Source organism: Phaenicophaeus curvirostris, chromosome 3, assembly GCF_032191515.1.
Source record: "Phaenicophaeus curvirostris isolate KB17595 chromosome 3, BPBGC_Pcur_1.0, whole genome shotgun sequence".
NCBI classification, from domain to species: Eukaryota; Metazoa; Chordata; class Aves; order Cuculiformes; family Cuculidae; genus Phaenicophaeus; species Phaenicophaeus curvirostris.
Genome location: NC_091394.1, coordinates 96282408 through 96301027, shown reverse-complemented (window position 1 = coordinate 96301027; position 18620 = coordinate 96282408). Strand labels below are relative to the sequence as shown.

The 18620-nt window shown below is 40.1% G+C and overlaps 1 protein-coding gene across 7 annotated transcripts in view; it reads left to right on the top strand.

Moving 5' to 3' along the window:
* Positions 1-18620, top strand: part of TSNARE1 (t-SNARE domain containing 1) — a 519305-nt gene that overhangs the window by 348920 nt on the left and 151765 nt on the right. The window contains exon 13 of one of the 7 annotated variants that reach the window (XM_069854777.1): positions 10658-10717. The exons of the other annotated variants lie outside the window; for them this stretch is intronic. Coding sequence (XP_069710878.1) covers positions 10658-10702 — 45 coding nt within the window. The 3' untranslated portion in view covers positions 10703-10717. Of the gene's footprint in view, positions 1-10657; positions 10718-18620 lie in introns of those variants that run through there. 7 annotated transcript variants of the gene reach the window in all.

Below are 18620 nucleotides of genomic sequence, written 5' to 3'. Positions count from 1 at the left end.
CATACAATAAGTAAATTTGCATGCACTAAGTTGCACCCTGCTGCAGTTGAACTGGCTCTGTCTCGACAATTGCTTGTAAAATGTGCCAGTACACTAGCACTTGAAGGGCCAAATGCAAGTTCCTACACCTGGATCGGGGCAATCTGCAGTTTCAACAGAGTACGGGGGGATGACGTGATTGAGAGCAGCTCTATGGAGCTCTATGGACTTGGGGGTGCTGATTGATGAGAAGCTCGATATGAGCCGGCAATGCACGCTCATAGCCCAGGAGGCCAACTGTGTCCTGGGCTGCATCAAAAGAAGTGTGGCCAGCAGGCTGAGGGAGGTGATTCTGCTCCTCTGCTCTTCTCTTGTGAGACCCCACATGGAGTATTGTGTCCAGTTCTGGAATCCTCAACATAAGAAGGAAATGGAAGTGAGGGCCACAAAGATGATTAGAGGGCTGGAGCACATCCCATACAAAGGCAGGCTGAGAGAGTTTGGGCTGGAGAAGAAAATGCTCCAGGGAGATCTTTTAGTGGCCTTTCAGTATCTGAAGGGGGCCTACAAGAAAGGTGGGGAGGGAATTTTTCCAAGGGCAGGTAGTGCCCGTTTTCTAGGTAATAACAGGATGAGGGGGAATGGCTTGAAACTAGGAGGGGGAAGATTTAAATTAGACATTAGGTGAGGCCCTAGCACAGGTTGCTGAGGGAAGTTGTGGATGCCCCATCCCTGGGTGTTCAAGGCCAGGTTGGATGGGGTCTTGGGCAGCCTGGTCTAGTGGGATGTGTCCCTGCCCATGACAGGGGGGTGGAACTAGATGGTCCCTTCCAACCCAAACCATTCTATGATTCTATGATTCGATATCATCTTGGTAAAAGCTGAAGATTGATAAACTGTGGTTAATCTGTCTGTGGCAGTGTAACACATGACTGTTCCTGGTGCAGATATCCCTTCTGGCAGTGGCTGCTGGCAGACCAGAGTCAGTAGGAGGAAATGGAGGAATAGATGTTTGTGCCTCAAAGACAGCAGATGGTGGGAAGTTCATACTGCTCCTGCATTGCTATGAATTGTCCATCCTGGGCATGACTGACAGCCAAGACACAGTACATTCTTCCTAAACCAAAACTTACTTGAGTCGCATTTGTCTGAGTTTCCTTTTAGTCACTGAAAAAATTATATTTAAAATTTCCTGAGAGATTGTTTCTTGGGATGAAAACCAAAACAGGAGATTTGGATTTGTTTTCTAGATGCATTCAAAAGGCATTCAGAAAATATGTAGTTTTCTTAACACATGTCACTTTAGGATTAAAGCTCAGAAGAAGCATAGGACCACCTTATGCCCTTAGGATTCAAGACAGGTTAAGACATTAGCCACATCTCATAAATATGCATGTATGCTTTGTTTGTTTTTGCAGCCAATTGAGGAGGATTGTGTTGTAAATCCAGCAACATCTGGGAGTGCCCTAGGTAACCTCAAGCTGGGATAGTTCAACATTACTCAAGTATATTTGTTGGTATCATTTGCTTTCTATTTTAGCTAGTTTAATATGATATTCTCTGTGCTTCAGAGAAACAGATGAGAATTTTATATGCTCCCCATGAAAGTTATTCTTCATTCTTCTCTGGCAGCCTGATCAATTGCTTGAATGGCTTTTTGGGATGTTTGGGGGTTTTTTGGTTTTTTTTTGTGAAGCGTTAAATATTGCCTGCCATGGTGTTATTCTAATACTAGTTGGTTTGACTTCACTAAATAATAAAGCAAATGTGTCTGTTTTTTATGGACATTTTTCGTATTTATAGTCAATTAACCTGTCTCCCTAGGCCATATTTTCTTCTAGTCTTTTCCTGTGTCTTCCATCTGTAGTAGATCTTGTTTACCAAGCCTTCTTATAAGTGTGGATGTTCCCTTCCAAATTTGTTTGTTTACACACAAAGCAAGTCATTCTGTGACCCTTTGGTGTTCAAAAAGAAAGCTGAAGAAGGAAGCAAGTCCATCATGCCAGCTTTGTATGAGGGGAGCAGATGCAGAAAGAACAGCATGGTGCCATGGGACACATGCACCATAGTAGAAATTTGGAGGGTCTGTTCAGAAATTACTTGAAGACCACTGTTGAGGAAACAGGATTTACATGCCAATGCACAGACATGGGCAGATTAAAGCAGCGTGGTGGATAATCTACCTCAAATCCTAAAACACTGCACCTCACAAATGTTGAATTATGTTGTGTTTCTTTCATTGCTAGTGCTGCTTGTAAGTCAAGAGCTGTTTCCTAAAATGTTTAGCCATCCCAGTCATCCCCAGGCCAGGGGAAGAGATGATGACTGATACTAGTAGTTCTTCCTTTGTTTGAGCAGACTCTTGCCCCTGTTCAGCTATCAACAGTTTTAAGTTGCCTAGAATGAATAACTATATTCAATTCCTTTGTGGAATGCTCTTTTTTTTTTTTTTTTTTTTTTTTTTTAACAAAGGACTAAAAATCCAGTGAGATTCACACGTACACATCCATGACTAGAGCATTCCCTGTGGGGAAGGTGCCTTCATGCCCACAGCTGGTGAGTAACCTGAAGAATCGAGTATGAGCTAACCCTTGTAATTCTTGTTCTGCATGCACAGCAGCAGATGCTGCTCTTGACAATAAGCCAGTCTTCCACTGAAGCTCACTCCTTTTTGTTTGTTTTCCTTTATTTTTCTCTCTTCCGTAGCATTATTCATCACACAGTACATGACTGATTCCTTAGTTTTTTTTCATTCCCAGTTCTGTGAGGTCTCTTGGGCTGAACACATACATGGCTTTATTTCTTACATTTTTCCTCCTTTCTTTCTTCCTTTACTTCTTTCTTTCCCCTTTTCTATTCTCTCCTCCTTGCTTGCTTCACTGTTCACCTCTTTCTTTTCCTTCCTTCCTTCCTTCCTTCCTTCCTTCCTTCCTTCCTTCCTTCCTTCCTTCCTTCCTTCCTTCCTTCCTTCCTTCCTTCCTTCCTTCCTTCCTCCCTTCCTCCCTCCCTCCCTTCCTTCCTTCCTCCCTCTCTTCGTTCTCTTTCTTCCTTCCTCCCTCCCTCCCTCCGTTCTCTTTCTTCCTTCCTCCCTCCCTCCCTTCGTTCTCTTTCTTCCTTTCTCCCTCCCTCTCTCCTCCCTCCCTCTCTCCTCCCTCCCTTCCTCCCTTTCTTCCTCCCTTCCTCCCTTTCTTCCTCCCTTCCATCTTCCCTTCCTCCTTGGCTCCCTCCCTTGTTTTCCTTCTTCATTCTTTTCCTCAGAAAAACAGAAAGTTGCTTTTCAGGGTGAAAAGTTGCCTTTCTGCTGTGGTTTTCATCTCAAAACTACCTCAAACCAAAGAATGAACATGATGAATCAATAGCAAAATGTGTCTTTTTGAAGCACTCAGGAAGAAGCAAGTTCCTTGATATCATTTCAGCACTTAAGCTTTTTTGCTCACATTCACAATCAAGATTTCCTGTTCTTTCTTTAGTGAAGTTCTTCAGATGTTTACCCCATATTCAGGGAGAGTTCAAGGGTAAAAATGTGAGAGTCAACATGTTTCACCTTTAAAATCCAATTTTTAATTTGAGAGGGAAGTGAAGCTCAGGAGTGTCCGCTCCTCCATACAGTCATGAAAAATTAAGGACATCCTTTACCAAGCAATGTCCACAGTGCCAGCTTGGATTAGAAACAGGAGAGGTGCTTCCTGTAGATGTGGGACATTTTCTGGGTCTTAGTGAACAAACGATCAAGCTACGTAGAATTATTCCCTCTCCTTGTATATTTGCTTTATTTCTTCATTGTTTGGTAATGAGCTTTGCAAATAATGCAGGGTAGTAATCTACATTTTCCCAGGACACCTTCCTTAGTGTTTCACTGAGCAAAACAGGCAGCTGCCTCCTCTTTTTTTCAGCCAGGCACCCACTGACCCTTCAGCCCACCACCACCAATCATTGTCACAGCCATGATTCACTGGCAGGAGTTTGGCTTATCAAAGCTGGCTTTTGAACCTCAGCATATCCTCCTTCCTTTTTCTGGGGTGAGGGACACACAACCCTTCTCTTCACAAAAAGGAAAACAAAACTGGTTTTTTGGCAGACCAAGTACAAGCCCATTTTGGCATTCCCAGTGCAAAATTCGATGACATATCTAGTATGCTAAAGGGTGGTACCACAGGGAGAAGTGCCTCTGCATAAAGCAACTTGAAATAGAGCCTAATCGAAATGTAAGTTCCTTTAATTGCATTAATCAGGCTCCTAATAGGATTAAAAGAATTTCTCCTTTCTTTTTTATGCAGCAGCTCCTTTCTTTCCTCACACAAATTCCATATTTATATCTTCTTGTACTTATTTGCATTTAGAATTTTATCTAAAACTTAAAGTCTGACTAGTTCCAGCAGAGTTCACCTCTTGACAAAGAGCGGTCACAGAATCATAGAATGGTTTGGGTTGGAAGGGATCTTAAAGATCAACCAGTTCCATGGGCAGGACACCTCCCACTGGACCAGGTTGCTCAAGGCCCCATCCAACCTGGCCTTTAACACTTCCAGGGATGGGGAATCCACAGCTTCCCTGGGCAACCTGTTCCAGTGTTTTAACACCCTCATCATGAAGAGTTTCTTCCTATTACCTAGTCTAAATCTTTCCCTATCCAATTTATAGCCATTCCCCCTTATCCTATCATGCCTTTGTAAAAAGTCCCTCCCCAGCTTTCTTGTAACCCCCCTTCTGGTACTGGAAAGTCACTATAAGGTCTCCTTGGAGCCTTCTCTCCTTCAGGCTGAACAACCCCAACTCTCGCAGCCTGTCCTTGTAGCAGAGGTGCAATGAGGTGCAGAAAAGATACATTATGAAATGTTTTCCTTCTCTTTAATTGAAGAGGTGACTAAGCCAAACTGGCTCCAGGTTAGTCCACTGTAAAGCTGGAGCTAGTGTTGAAATCAGTGCTTGCTGCTAATGTATCTTCAGGTCAGTGAAAGTAGAACTTCACCTACTGAGCTTAGCAACAACCACTCCCCAAAAGTGCTTACACTTTCAATTTTCAGGTGCACCAGATTAAATTATAGGGAACTGTATTTCATTATAACCTACAATGAGCTTTAACAACTCAGAACTCCCCTGAAGGCACTATGCTTGCAAATGTCATTCAGTTGATCAGTTTTCTATAAATTTGTACTTTCGTACCATCCCTGCTGTACTTCTAAGAATTGTAAATTCAATCATTGATTTTTTTTTCCTCTTTTAGAAGCAAAATTCTTGTTTTCTGTCAGGTCTTTTTAAATCTATGTGCTTTTGTCCCCCCTGTCTCCCATACAGTAGATGGATATTTCTATTATATGCTAACATTAATGCAAAGTAGGAAAATTATGTTGAACAAAAAATTAAACTAATATGTTCTTTCAAAGTAATTATAAGGCTAGGATTGAAAGGGAGTGTTTGAGCTATTGCAATATGTTAAAAGGAAAAAGACATCATTTCAAGTAAAACATAGACGTATTATATGACATCTTTCAACTTTATATCACACCAGACTGGCAATTACATATATAGGTATAGATATATTTCTTTAAGCACTCCTTATAACTGCATAAGTATGAAATAATCTCAAGAAAGTCATAGTCTCTTTGTTTCCCATTCATCCTGTACTTAGGTATCAATAGCTTCTCTTTATACAGAATGGGTAATGCTTTCTAAAGCCATGAACAGCTTTAGGGAAATAGGTTTACTCACTTATTAAAGGCACTGTGGTGGGCCATGTAACAAAGTATCAGAGCACGGCAATGTATTGGTGGCTTTAAGCCTAAGAATGGGAGAAAATAAAATACTTTTTCTCCTACCACAGTGTCAGAAAACTGGCATACAAAGGAGGGGTTCTCCTGAGCTTATTTTTCTGTAGGGAAGAGTGGTATTAGCTTGGCCAAAGCAGACACACTTAAGTAGGTATCTCCATCTGAAATGGGAAACCAGTCTTGTTTTGTAATCAAGGGGCAGAAACAGGCACATTCACAGCACAATTTCTAGGAAACCAGTGCAACAAAACATGGAAGGGACATTTATTTTAAACAAAGTTAATCTCAGTGACACACTCTCACTCATACGCATTATCTCATAGATTTTGCTAACACTCCCACACCCACATATCATAATCCATATGACCATAATACCATAATCAACAAGATGTGTGCGTCAAGTATTCTGGCCAGGATGACTTGTGTTAGACAGGATAAATAGCACTACCTCAAGTCCCTTCTATGTCTCATACTACTCTACAAAATAATCTTCAGAAAGTCTTTTTTGGTGTTCACATTCATTGGTCTTTATCACTCTGGCTATTTACCGTTGTATCCTTGCTTATCCATGTATGCTCTTTCTGTAATTTTTCCTCTAATCTTTGCTCTGGTACTTTACCCACAGAAATTTCCATTTTTACATCTTTCAAACCTCTCTTAATATACTACATTCATTTCTGAAGGCCGCAACACAGGAAAGATGTAGTTTTGAGGTCAAAGAGGGGAGATTTATATTAGCTATTAGGAAGAATATTTTTCCTCTAAGTGTGGTAAGTCACTGGCACAGGTTGCCCAAAGAAGTCAAGGATGCCCCATCCCTGGAAATGTTAGAGGTCAGCTTGGATGGGGCTTGGAGCAACCTAATCCAGTGGAACGTGTCCCTGCCCATGCTGAGGTGGTTGGAACCTGACGATCTTTAAGGTCCCTTCAAACCCAAACCATTCTATGATGATTCTATGAAATTAATATGTGGAGGAATATGCGGTTCTATTTCCTTGATGAAATATAACTCATAGCCACAGATCATGTACTTTCTGTATCTTGTAGTTTTTGAAGTGATTAGTGTTATTATTTCGTTTGTTTGTTTTGATACAGATATGTATGTACTTAGACTTTCACCACTACATAGTCCCAAGAAAAATAATCATCAGTAGCATTACTTTGATGAAAAACTATTTCCACACAGATCATATCTACCTTCCTAATGGCAAATACGCTACCCAAACCCCAAAAAATTCTGTGAGGAGAATTATATCGAAAAAATAATAAGCTTGTGAGCAGTTCAGGTGTTATGGGAGCAGGATCCATATAGGTTTGTAAGATAGACTGCTATGTTCTTCTTCTCATGGGATGTGTTTGTACATCACCTTCAGGAAATATATGACATGTTGTATAGATGTGCTTTTGCAAAATCTGTGTCCTTTTGATGTATGTGAAATCATAATATCACAGGTGACTTTCCTGTCAAGCTGAAACTATACAGTTGCTCTCCGAGATGTTTAGTTCCCATTATATAACTGGCTTGCAAAAGGAAACATATGTATCTATTCCACTGCAAATGGACATTTCAGCAGGTGCAAGGTCATAAAATCACTTTACACCACTTCTTCAAGGCAGTTTATGATCACTGGATATTGGGCCTTTGGTCCATGATATGGGGCATTGCCATATTGATTAAATGCCTTAGGCTGTTACAGGGGAAAAATAAGGATATTTAATCAATAGATCTGCCCTTTAGATACTGCTCCTGTCAGGCTGGAAGAGAAATAGCTCAAGAAAGGGGCAGGTTCTCATACAATTTGAAGGAGTTAAATTTTGAAGAAGGCTAAATAATGCCTTTCCAGCCCTGCGAGGGAAGATAATCAACTTAGCAATTGCAAGTGCAGAGACTGAGGTACCAGGTCGTTCTGGCTGAAGTGTTCCAAATGCTTCAGAATGGACTTTGGGCCTCAGAAGGGAGCTCTGGATAAACTGTGGCTTAAACATGAGTGGAATAAATGCTGTTGATTGCCAGTGATATGTCATGATCCTGAATGTTACCTTCTGTTCTTTAAAGGGGGCCTACAGGAAAGATGGAGAGGGGTCTCTCTATCAGGAGTACAGGAATAGAATGAGGGGTAACTGTTTTAAGCTGAAAGAAGGTAGATTTAGATTAGACATTGGGAAGAAATACTTCACAATGAGGATGAGAGGCACTGGCACAGGTTGTCCAGAGAAATTGTGGATGCCCAATCCCTGGAGGTGTTCAAGGCCAGGTGAGATGAATCTTTGAGCAACTTGGTCTAGTACTCTGCCCGTGGCAGGGGGCAAGGAAGTGGATGATCTTTAAGGTCCCTTCCAACCCAAACCATTCTTTGATGACTCTAAAATGTTGATTATGATCTATGAGGATTAATCACTTCTCAGCTAAAGCATCTCGTTTAGTGAACTAGTTCAAGGGACAGATCTCTTCACATCTGTGCTGTAGTAAAAGGGAAGAAGCAGTTTTCCCAACAGTGCCTAACTTTCTTATTGAATCTTATGGCTGGATATACTCACTTGACTACTGTCAAGTGGATGCAATTTATCTCATGAAATTTAGATGCCTTCTTTGTATCATCAGTGCTTTTGTTATAGTCAATGCACAGAAACTGGCACTCTTAGGACACAATTTGTCCCATTCATTAGTTCCCATCTATTTTCAGCATTTATCCTAGTGCCTGACTCTTGCCACTGATCAAAAAATAAGCCTAGGTTGACTGGTTCCACCCAGGAGAAACATAGGACAGGTGAGTACTCCTTTGGATGCAGGAGAAGGCTTTGATTCTGCATTGGAATGTCCAACAATAGGCATCTATTTCCACTCTATTTTAAAATGGACATGGATAAATTCCAGGTTGGAAACAATATCCTATATGAAGAAACCAGAAGCATATATAGATTATCAGAAAGAAGAGTCAGAGAAAAATTTATGACACTCTACTTGTACTGCCCTGGCAGGAAAATATTGAGCATTCAGGGTTCTCAGATGTAGCAGAGAAAAAACATAGCAAGAATCAATGCCTAGAAGCTGGAGCAAAACACTTTCAAGGTGGAGGGAAGGCATTTACTTCATCATTTCTAAGAGCAGGGGTAGTGAAAAACTAGTGGAATTTGCCAGAAGAACAGTAGGTTTTTAATCTTGTATTGTATTCAGTCCAAGGTGGTTGCCTTACTCAGTGATAGCTTTCTCCAAGGAAGTGATTTATACCTGATGCATAGAAAGCATGTGACGTGAAGGTGTCTGCCTAGATTAATTAAGATGACCTAATTGTCCCTTCTTATCACCAATCTGTGGGAATTAATGCCAAAAAATAACCCCTTTAAAAAAATTAGTAACAAAAAACAGTGTGCCTAATTCTCTTTGCGCAATCATAGCTCTTACATGGTAGTTGAGGTGGACTTGTCATTTGCTTCCTGCCTTTATTTATCTATAGTATTTTACTAAAGCATAAGAAAATATTGGCTCTTAAGAAGGGTTGTGGGATCTTGGTAGACTTCAATCATTACTGCCTGGGATGGAAAGGACTGATGTATGTATTTAAGAATAATACAGCTTGACAGCATACAAGTTGTTAAGACAACTTAACCTTTGTGTGTTCAGTCTATGAAGAGTAAGATCAATTAGCTATAGTGCTTCTAGGTCCTGTACAACCATTAAGAATTGCCTTATTCAGCTAAAACTGTTATTTTTTTTCCTTTTTTTTTTTTTTTCAATGGAGAAGATCATTAAAAGATCCATTGTAAATACTGCCAGCAATAATGTAAAGATTCTCATATTCAGCAAGGTTTAAAATGCGATTAGATGTATTACTTAACATAAAATAAATACATCCTACCATACCCAAAAAGCTTCATGGCTGGCTTTTAGCCAGTTAAGTTCAAGGTGAGATGAGAGCTCTGGCTGCTCTTGGAAATGTTTTGTTGTAGAGTTTGGGCTCGTACATGGCAATATAGAGATCAGCTGAAATCTGCCCCTCTACTCTGTTCTTGTGAGACCTCACCTAGAGTATTGTGTCCAGATCTGGAATCTTCAGTACAGGAAGGATATGGAACTATTGGAACGGGTCCAGAGGAGGGCCACAAAGATGATCAGAGGGTTGGAGCACTTCTGCTATAAGGACAGCCTGAGAGTGTTGGGGCTGTTCAGCCTGGAGAAGAGAAAGCTGTGGGGAGACCTTATAGCAGCCTTCCAGTACCTGAAGGGGACCTATAAGAAAGCTGGGGAGGGACTTTTAACAAAGGCATCTAGTGACAGGACAAGAGGGAGTGGCTTGAAATTGGAGAGAGGAAGATTTAGAATAGATAATAAGAAGAAATTCTTCATGATGAGGATGGTGGGACACTGGCACAGGTTGCCCAGGTAAATTGTGGATGCCCCATCTCTGGAAGTGTTCAAAGCCAGGTTGGATGGGGCCTTGAGCAGCCTGGTCTAGTGGGAGGTGCCCCTGCCCCTGGTAAGGGGGTTGGAACTAGATGATCTTCAAGGCCCCTTCCAACCCAAACTATTCTGTGACTATGATTCTATGATTCTAAGTGATCCCGCAAGGCCTTTGAAGTCTTTATAGGATTTCCAAGAGAATTCCAATTCCTGAGGTATAAGAAGCAAAGATGAAATGTTGATTTTTGTTGGAGCAAAATGGAGGAGCACAATGGTGGATAGAAGTTTGTTTTGTATGGGTAGTTTCTCAGATTTTTGGGGATTGCAAGATGAATTTGCTTAGCTGTTGGAGTGCTAAAGATTGCTGGAGTGATAATGCATGGAAAGCTTCCTATGATTTTGATACAGAATGATGTTTTTGTGATTCATTTGTGATTCATTATGATGGGCTTTTTTTTTTTTTTAGTTTGTTTTGGGAGTGATATGTTTCCTTTTTCTTTTCTTTTCCTAGTTTATTTGGAAAACTGAGGATGACAAAGGAGATAGTGGCATCTAATGCTAATCATGATGTCTTATCAGTATTAGAGCAGCCCAAGACATAGATCGCTGAAGATTAATTCAGTTCCCGAACAAAAATTTTAGTGCTATTTGAGACATTTCAGTGGTTTCAAGATACCCCAATTCATTTCTGTCTCTGTCAGATGAAATTCAGAACCTAAGAGAGACTTGTGCCCTTTTGGATCAACAGCTGGAGGCAAGGTGGGATGCCCTGAAGTCTTTCAAATGGCACTAGACATCTAGATATCTGAACTGAGCCCCAAAATTCAAACTCTGCTCTATTTTCTTTCTCCTGCCTGTGGGGCTACTGCTTGGATGCATGCTGTTCCTCTCCACTTTTTCGATATCTTGCTAAGAAAACACCATGTCCTGATGCTGTGGTGCCACATTTTTCAACGGCATAGACAGTTCCTTTCTTGTGTACATTCCTGAGGTTTTGGGTTGTGTTCCCTGTACCCATCATACTTTTCTTGATACTTAATTTTCTTCACTTGACACCTAAATAACTTTTGAAGTCTTGGTTTAAATTGCTATCATAGTTTCTCAATAGGAGAAAGAGAAGATGGATTAATCCAGTTTAAGATCTTTTCCTCAGTCACTCTGCATTGATTTTTGTGGAAATCTTCTTTAACTGTGTTTTCCATCTGACTTCTGATAGCCTTCGGACGAAAGCCCGTCTTCAAGTGTAGGGTCAGATTTACATGGATTATTCCCTTTGTTGTCATTCTGTGAACCCTTTTGAATGATGAACTCAGTGTTGTGCTTTGGTTGCAAATGGCTTTTATTCCTATCACACTGACTACAACTGTGGATTAAGCAGTTGATTGTGACAGGTATCTGATCCTTCTCCTGTTCAAATAAAGAAAAAACTCCCACCTGATATTTAACTACAGTTTGTTTCTTTTAAAGGCATATTAACATCTGCTAACAAACTGTTTGCATTTAGAGGCTGTGGGATGAGAGAGATGAGCAAAAAACTGTGCATGCCTTACTTGACATGCTTTGGGTTATTGTGTAGGCAAAGGCAAAGATCTGCAGATCTCATATTCTAGATGTATTAGTGCTGCTATAAAGAAGCATTTGCTCCTGTATGTGTTGTAAAACTGTCATGTTTTATTTCAAGGGGAGGATGGGTAGTAAGCACTTTTATATTCCACTTCAGCAATGGGCACTTTGCACATGATTGGTAACAGTTAGCATGGATTTACAGAGGGTAAATCATACCTGATCAACTTGGTTGCCTGCTATGATAAAATAACTGGATTTGGAGGTGAGAGGAGAGCAGTGGATGTATTTTCCCTAAAGTCTAGCAAGACTTTCATGGATACAGTACTTCTGTATCCAGGTTAGGATGTTAAATTCTGGATATGTAGACAACTTGATGGGTAAAAACTGGCTGGATGATTGGACTCTCAGGGTACCGGTTAATGGGTCAGAGTATCTGGAGACCTGTAAGAAGCAGAGTGCTTCAGAAGGCTGTCGTAAGGCCTGTTCTGTTTACCATCATTGTCAATAACATTATAGAGGTGATGGAGCATGCTACCAATAACTTAAAACTGGGGGAGGACCAGGTACACTCAAGGACAGAGTTGCTATCCAGAAGGAAGCTGGACAGGCTGGAGGAATAGTCCATGCAGGTCTGGGACTCTTAGTACAAGGCATTGATCAAACAAAGCAAGTTCAGGAGAGGACATTGAGATGCTCAGGCCTGGAGTGCTTCCTTGTCACCTGATGCAATATGAGGCTTGTTCAGCCTGGAGGAAGGACGGCTTTGGAGGGAACTCATAGCAGCTCTATACCTATGGGGAAGATTATTAAGAAGACCAAGCCAGGTTCTTCACATTGGTGCATGGTGGAAGGATGAGAGGCAAAAGACATTAACTGAAAGAAGACATGTTCAGACTGCATCTAAGGAAAAGCTTTTCCCTGTAAAGACAGTCAGATATTGACAGAGGCTTCCCAGAGAGCTTGTGCAGTGTCCATCCTTAGAGAGTTTCAAGACCTAAATGGAGGAAGCCCCAGATAACCTAATCTGACCTCCTGGATGATCTTACTTTCATCAGGAGGTTGGACTACAAACTAGAAACCGCCTGAGGTCTCTTCCAGCCTGAATTATTCTGTGCTCTTATGGATGGCTCCTGCATGAGTGAAACATTGCAGGGTGCTCTGCAGCAATAAAAGTATGAAGCACGATGCAAAAGAAAAATGATACCATTAGACTTTGTAAAGATAATCTGGAAAACAGTTTTGATTAGCTTTGCTGCCTTAAAAAGTACCTTGTTTGTCCATTTCATACACTTCTTGAAGGTACAAAAAGTGTTAAATTATCTGTTGGTATTTTCTTTGGAACACAAACAGTAAGTACTAATAATGTGTGCCTAAATGCAATTACAGCTAATAAATCAAAGACTACTTTTCCCAGATTTTATGTATTTGTTATTCTCTCCTGGCTTTTTTGCTTTTGTTTTTACTTTGTCTGTCTCCTCACATATATATACGTGTGTGTGTTCTCTTTGGCTGCCCCAGAAATATTTGGAAATCACTGCTTTGAATAAAATGTGTCTTTCCATATACCAGCAGGAAATCCAGATAGAGCACGTAATACCAGTTTTCAGCAGGAGGAAGAGCAAGTTATCGGGTTCTAAAAAAAAACCAAACAATCCTTATCTACTCTTCTTAGCAGCAGAATAATTCATATGTGTCATTTACTGAATCTTTGGAAGACCATCAGGGCACAGTCAGGACTGTATTATATGACCTTCATCAAGAAAGAAAAAAAAGTATATTTCTTTGGTATTAACTGTTTCTGAACCCAGATTGTCAGTACACTTGAACTGGAAAAGATGGCTTCTAAAGGCAAATACAAGTGACATTTTCGTAGCACTATAACATTTATGTTACTCTTTATGGAAAAAAGGAAAAGGAAGATAAGGTTTTTTGTGTGTCCTTATTGAATACCCAAACCAGCAATGAGCTTCTTTTAGCTTTGGGAATGAAACCTCATCAAAAAAAAGTTCTTTGATCCAAGGAATCATCACACCTTGGGGAGCTTCAGATCTGAGAAAAATCTGTCATTTATGAGCGTCATATTCTTGATTCAAATTCAGTCAGACTCCAGGAAAATAAAAAATAAATGCAGATACAAACATTGAGGATTGAAAACATCTCTATTGTATGTCATTGTCTTTTACATCATACAAAATGTATGACTCGATCAGCTGGTCCATCTGCACACAACTACAGTCTGTTTAGAGAGCTGTGCCAAGAAATTCCCAGTCATTTCCACCAACTCCTCTTCATTTGGACTCCATAGCTGTAAGAATGATTTTGTATGGCTATCAAAATAGCTGTTGGACTGGTGTCAAAAAATCCAGCTTGCGCTTGCCAGTAAAAATGGATTGTGGAGCTGTGACGTGGTTGTTGCAACTGCTGGAGCTCCTCCTTTCCCTGATAGCCTGCTCGTCCTGCAGACCCTACCTGGGTACAAGTTCCTCTGCCTGTCTTGTCCTTTGGATTGCATGATATTGATGGCAGGAAAATAGGAGAGATGGTTAAAGACCTGAGATGTGTAAGAGAAGTCAGGGTCATGGATAGTGGATGCCATTATCACTAGCACACACTGCTTTTGAGAACTAATGACTATGAGTCATAGAGTCATTTAGGTTGAAAAAGACCCTTAAGATCATTCAGTCCAACCATAAACCTACCTCTACTAACCCCACCACTAAACAATGTTCCTAACTTCCACATGTCTTTTAAATATTTCCAGCGTTGGTTGTTTCACCAGTTCCCTGAGCAGCCTGTTCCAGTTCCTTACAACCCTTTTGGTGAAGAATTTTTTCCTAATATCCAGTGTAAACCTCCCCTACCATAACTTGAGGCCATTTTCTCTCATCTTACTGCTTGTTACTTGGGACAAGTGACCAATACCTGCTTAGCTACATCTCCTTTCAGGGAGTTGTACAGAGGTACTTTCCTTCCCTCACAGAGATCAACACTCCCAACCAACCTGGTGTCATATGCAGACTTGCTGAGCACACACTCAATCTCTTTGTCCAGATCACTGATAAAGATATTGAACAGAACTTGCTGCTGTACTGAGCCCTGAGGATAATAAATCTATACAGATTGCTTTCTGAAAAAGGCATAGGTAAACAGGAGCTAGTGCTGCTGGCCAGTAGTCTTCTGCCTCCTGGTATTTTGAGATCAAAGGATTTCTTTTCTTTTACTTAGAAAGTTGTAGTTTTTTTCTCCTTGCCAGCCTTTCCCCTTCTCAGCTGCTGTTTATCTGAACCCTTCTGAAACTTGTAGCTGCAACACAGATACTGCAAAGCTCAGAAACCACAAATGGATAGAACTGTGAACAGGATGTAGAAATGACTTCAGTGATTCCTTCTGGTCCATGCTGAGAGATGTGAAAATGTAACTATTCCATAAATAGTACATGTGCACTATATAATATAGACATATAAAATGCCTTCTTGTATTTTGATCATTTGAAAACAGTTATGCTTTAAAAATACAGAGGTAACATATGGTGATTATGGCAATGTTGTTTTAATGAAGCTTTAATTGAAGTGAGTTACTGTACTGTGAGGAGAAAGGCTAACAAGCAAGATCAAATGAGTAGGAAGGGAAACCAAACCAGAGTTCCTAGAGCTGAGATGTGTATTTTACCTGTAACGCTAGAAACGATGGGAGAGTCTTACAAGATAACTTTTATTTTCAAAGAAAAGTAAGTCTAAGGCTTTCAGCTGTTCAAATAGATTTAAGCAAATGAAGAAGCATGTCAGATTTGACATCCTTGCTACTGTCCCTCCAGATTTAATGAAGTGTCGTTAGACTCTGTAAGATAAAGCAGTATTTAATTCCATATCTGCACGTTCCTCCCCTTGGACTGGGTTTTCAGCTGTAGAAATTGACACTCAGCCTATGGCACTACATCAGCTTCCACTGCTTGATGGGCTTCTCCTTTGTGACGTTGACTCAGATTGATTTTACTGAAACACATTAGTTTTCTTCTCACTCCTTTTAGCTTGTCAGACTGTGATGAAGCTACACTGCAGCAAAGTCAATGCTGTAGTATTCTGCCTTGTGACAACACTGTCATTTAATACTTTTTATAATCTCTATGACTGATGAGGATACACAAAGGAGAAAGGACGGACAACTAGATAATGAAATCCTTAGTGAAGTTTTTAACACTGACTCTTTGAAAAAAATCTTTTGCCATATACAGTGACAGAATTTGGCCTACATGAAGAAAGAAATGTGGAAAGTAAAATCATTAAATTCATAGTCACTTCTCTGATGGCACAGCAACCTGTGCAGGAAATCAGTCTAAGCAGAGATGAATATTCTATATATTGTTTTCCCAAACACACTGATCAGGCACTTGAATTGATCAGATATGGAATGAATCACTCAACAGTGACCATGGTTTAGTCTGTGTAGCAGGAACCTTAAGTTGTCCACTAGAGTATTGCCATTTTGTAGAAGAGAAAAGAGAATAATCATCACATTTGTCTCAGTGTAAAAAAATAAGATATGAATTAATCCTTGACTCTAACATCAAGTTTGATCTCAAATTCATAGACCCAGACTACAGAATATTAACTTCTGAGTGAGGGGATAAAAGAAAGAAAAGGACAAATCTACAAGGGAAGTGTTGATTGTTCACATATCTAATGCTCTCAAGTGTTGGCAAAATCAAGATTTTTGCAAGGCTTTTCATTTATTGGACACTGTAGGCAGGGTGTTATACCTGTATAACAGTTAACTATGTTGTCTCGATGTAGTTCTCTAAGGAATATGGGCAAGGAAAACATCCTCAGAGAGGTGAAAGGAACTTCAGCCTTTCATCAATTCTTTAAGAAATGACCACAGGAATTCATTTGCCTATTTTCCATTCAATATGAAATGAAACTCCCTTCACAGGTCCTCAGAAACCATTGGGTAGGGATCTCTTAATGCCTGTAGCCAGGATAGTGATTCAAATAGGTGAAGACAGAAAGTTCTCTCTCTGATTACAACTAGTTTGCCTTTTGGATTTGAATATCTCAAATAAGGGTGGTTCTCTTTCTTTTAAACTCCCCTTCTTCTCCTTTGGACCTTGTTTACGGACATGTTGCTTTTATACTCAAGCCATTTACAGGTCTACCATCTGCATGTCCTGTCTGCACTGTAAAAACTTGCAACCATTTGGGTCATTCTATCCAAATGGCCAAAATAGAAATTTTCAGTTTTATATTTTTGCTGCACAAACCTGTACTCAGGTAGAAGAGAAATACTATTAATGCTTCCCCCAAGGGAAAGGCTGCAAGGCAAGTTCATTCCCTTTTAGACATGAAATAACCCACACAACAGAAGGCTTGTGAAAACCAGCTTTGATTGTGTTGGTGCTCTCTGAGTTACTAATGTTTGAAGTAAGCTTCAAAACGAGCCAGTGTTACTACAGCAGAGAGCATAAAACAAATGGACTGACTATGCACACCTGATTCTTCACTGGATGTGTTGTTGTGGTTGTGATGCTCTGAGATAAAAGCCAAACAGGATTTGTGGTGAAGGTCATATCTTTTATTAGCCTGACCTATTTATCTAGAAACAAAACAGAGACTTTTAGGAGCACAGACCCTGGAGTGGCCTGAAGGATGGTTTGTGTGTCTGAAAGCTTTCTCCCTGCTCCCTCAGCTATTTCCATCCTCTTCCCACAAAGCTTGTTTGACTCATGTCACGCTGATCTAAATTAGGAGAAAGGTGAAGTGAAGAACCAGTGTCCAGAAAGGAGAACAAAACAAACAAAACAAAAAAAAAGAAAAAAAGAAGAAAAGTTATTTAGTTAAGTCAGAATCACGCCCTGAATATCAGCTTATGATGATGTTGCACACAGCATTGAGAGACAGCCAGGTTTTAGCTATGAGAGTAGTCAGTTTTGTGGCTATAATTTTTTTCCCTTCACTTGCAAAAGTCCCCAGCTCTCCAATTGTGGACACATGGAAATCCAAACTGTACAAATGAGGATGTGGGTGTAGCAGTGTTGTGTAGATACCAAGAGATTATCTATTTAAAAGAACCAAACACCTGGCTATTTAATAGAGGTCACCAGCTAAATCAGTTAGAAATGACTTAGGCAGGCATATGGAAGCAGAGCTGAATTAGGAAGAAGTGAATCCTAGCTTTGGCCACAAATGTGTGGAAAATGAAACTAAATTAAGTTGCTTCAGCCCTTTCACTGGCACAAACTGATATAAATTGGTTTCATTAAAAAACCCTAACATATTTTAGGGCTGCAGTCCTAACCTATTATGCTTTGTGTGGTTGCCGAGAGCTAGAAGCTTAGTGGCATTTTATGTAGAAAATGAACAGGGGACAAATAGAATTTTATTGCTTTCTAAATGAAAAGGCTGGGAAGTTTTAGAATAAAATTGATTTTCACATCTGGAAAAGTTTTTTTTTATCATTAGCTCTGTGCTTGCTCTCTCTGTCTTTCTCTACTTATACTTCACTCCATTGTTTTCCACATATTTTGCAAAGCAGTCTGTAATTTCCATTACCATTCATTCATGCTCCCAAACTGTGTTTTTCTTTTCCATGTGCAATATTTGACAATGTTTGTGCAGGGACTGCTCAGCTGAACTGTTACTTGGATGGGATCAGACAGACAGCGGTCTCTGCCTTTTTTCCTCTCATACTTCTGGATGTTATCTTTACAAAAGGTAGTTTTGAAGCAACTTCATAAACCCTGATTGCCTTTAAAGGAGTTGTTTTTAAGGTCTGTGATCTACTATTCTCGCCAATTTATCAGTACGTCATAAGGGAAATGCTCCTATGATTCAATACAACAGTGTACAGAAATATAAGAGTTTACATGATACCTGAACTGGTTTAAGGACTCCACGCTTCTGTAGAAGGGATTA